We start from the raw sequence: 3,090 nt of genomic DNA on the forward strand, positions 1-3,090 counted from the left end.
ATTGCCATCCTTTTATAATACAGCACTTGGGCCTTGTACTTGAATTTCCTAAAATTAAGGTTAAGCAAGTTAACCTAATTTCCACATATTAGGGTGCTAACAAATAGGCTATATGCTAGGCCTCTTAATTGTAGCTCAGTTGTTAGTTTCCTGGCTTTTAGCTCAGCTGTTATATTCCTGAAAAATAGCCTGAGATAAATACTGAAACAGAAAAACTAACTAGCCTACACTTTAGCATATGCTGTCAAGAATGAATGTCATAACATTCAGTTTGACGTCCAGATCATAGGCCATATGCTAAACATCTTTAATTCTAGCTCAGTTGTTGGTTTCCTGAAACAGCAGCCTGTAATAAATACTGGACTATACCAGAAAAACTGACTAACCTATATTTCAATATCTGCTGTCAGGGATGAATGTCATAACATTTAGTTTGACATTCAGTAAATCCTGTATTAGCTAATCCTGCATCATACTACTCAAGCATGTCATGACATCAGTCAAGACATCAGAGTACAGTTAGTGTTTTAACACAAAATGCAGCCAATCAAAAACATCTACAAACTCCCCCTTTGGCAAATTTTTGGCTAAAACAACTTGGCATCACAACAGAGTTCACAGTAGTGGAAAACACACATCCAAGCAGAGAATTAAATTAGCTAATACACTTAGCACACATAGAAGTTGAACAGCAACACACTCAGCACACATAGAAGTTGAACAACAACACACTCAGCACACATAGAAGTTAAACACTTGAAACAGCAGCATAAGCTCTGGTTTTGAGGACCTTCAACTTCAAATAAATCTAATTCAAACAAATCTGTTGTCCTGGGGTATAGGTGTTACTCCCCCTTTTTGTCAAAAATGTTGCCAAAGCAACACTTAATATTACAGACCAGAACAAAATAAAATTACACACAATTTTCAGAAACGCAGGAAATGATCTAGTTATCTGACTCAAAGTCAGCATCATCATATGTGCCATCATCAGGACTAGCATCTGTTTCTCCCTCTTCACCTTGTCTTTCATCTCCTTCTGCAGCAGAAGCAGCTTCACCAAGCACATCACCTTAAGTCATCTCCAACTTGCTAATCAATTTTTCCAAATTGAGCTTCCTTGCCTCTAACTCCTTGCATGTTTCTTTGAGCATTGCAATGACAGCAACTTTACCTGGTTGATTGCATACACTTGATGTCTCACCTATTGCCATGGCAATGTCAGGAACATGCGTACCTAGGAACAGTTTATGATTGAAGGATAAAGGGCTATCTCTTCTCTTCATAGAATCATTCTCTGTTAAGATGTTTGGAAATTGATTCAACACAATACCACAGATGAGAGAAGGAAAGGCTATAGGCCCCTTCACACTGAAGCTTCCTGCATGCTTCAATGTTTGATCAAAAATATAGGATCCATAGTCAAAATTGGCTTTGGTTCCAACAGCATATATGAACTTTCCAAGCATTACAGCAACTGTAGATTTATGATTGGTGGGCACCATGTTAGCAGCTCCAATTTTGTGCAGCATTGCATACTTCACACTCAGTTTGCTGGCCACCAACTTACCTTTGAAAGCCCACTTCCTTACTTGATTAGCAGTGATGACTTGATAGATTTTGTTGTCAGTCACCTCAAGTTCAGGTTGAGCTACATCAGGCCTTCCCAAATACATGTTAATCACTGAGGGAGAGAAATGTACACACTTGCCTCGCACATACACTTTATTGAATTCCTTCGACTTTCCATCCGCACATTCTTCAGACACATTGACCATAAATTCCTTCACTAAAATCTCATAACACTTTGAGAACTGAGTCACAGTTTTCATTAAACGATCCTCTTGAATAAGGTCCATAATCTCCTTACATTCCAAGACATTCTGAGCCAATTCCCTCTCCAAAGCCAGCCTCTTCTGATAAACATATTTCCACCTGTTTACACTTGAAGCAAAATGGAACGATATGTTGTCAATTGGTACCTCAAGGACACTAGCTGCAAGCTTGCTAGTGGTTGGCTTCTTCTTTGACACAGTGTCAGGGACATCACATGGAACATCTGAGTCAGACTCAACAACAACAGACTTGGTCTTCTTTTTCTTGGGCACCCCTTTGCTCCAAGATTTTGTTGGACCATGCACTTTCCTCTTGAGGGAACTCTCGACTGCCACCTTTGGATTGGAAGAGGTTGGCAGATCAATCCTCTTTCTGGGGGACCTTAGAGACACTGTTTTCTTTTCTCTCCTAGTCCTCACCCTTTTGGCTATGCTAGGGACGACTGAGGACAACAACTCATTATCAGAAAATTCCTCCAGGTCTACTGTTTCAGCCTCACAGTTAGGGTTGTTACTGACATCATGAGTGACATGAACTTCCTCACCAGCCACATTATCTAAGGGTTTGTCAACATTTGACTCCTTATGAGCACCAGTTTGCTCAACATCATCAGAGATATTATTTCCTAAAGACTCAATATTTTCTTGATAAGCAACACTATCAGGTTTAATGGTGTTTAAGGGAATGGAAACCCCAAGGACCTTATGATTACCAGACAATATTCCGGTCACCATAGTGGCAATGGCATTGTGAACATACCTAGAACCTTATTTGGTTTGTTCGTCAAGCGCGATTGCTGAGGAGAAGCCTGACACAGTTTCTTTAGGTCTTCTTGTATGCGAGGTATTCGTAGAGTCAGCAACATGATCTTCTCTGTTAGGGTTGCATGGTTCAGAGCTAGAGGAATCAGACATGTTCTTGGAGGAAGATGAGTTGGATTATTGAGACATGATGAATATCTTAGAGGAGAAATGAACAGTTTCTTTGAGAGAATGCTTGCGTGAATGAAAGTTGAAACGATGGAAGAGGTAGCGCTTGTTGCAAGAGTAATAGCTATTATTTGTTGACCAATCAGAGCATACTCTCACATGTTTAATAATTTGAATTATTAAACAGTAAATACTTAACATCATTAGTTGCTGTAATTCCTCAGAAGGACCTATTCCCACTTTGCCCCTTAAATCTTCCAACTGAGTAACATCCAATGTCATGACCTTCTGAGTGACATTGTACTTAGTCTGCATCTGATTCATC

The 3,090-nt window shown here is 39.6% G+C and overlaps 1 protein-coding gene across 1 annotated transcript; it reads right to left on the reverse strand.

The window, feature by feature from the left end:
- Positions 1-1,073: 1,073 nt before the first annotated feature.
- Positions 1,074-2,570, reverse strand: LOC127096080 (uncharacterized). The gene has a single exon (XM_051034700.1). The coding sequence runs from the start codon at positions 2,568-2,570 to the stop codon at positions 1,074-1,076; it is 1,497 nt and encodes a 498-aa protein (XP_050890657.1).
- Between the last annotated feature and the right edge of the window lie 520 nt (positions 2,571-3,090).

Source organism: Lathyrus oleraceus, chromosome 6, assembly GCF_024323335.1.
Source record: "Lathyrus oleraceus cultivar Zhongwan6 chromosome 6, CAAS_Psat_ZW6_1.0, whole genome shotgun sequence".
Classification (NCBI taxonomy): Eukaryota; Viridiplantae; Streptophyta; class Magnoliopsida; order Fabales; family Fabaceae; genus Lathyrus; species Lathyrus oleraceus.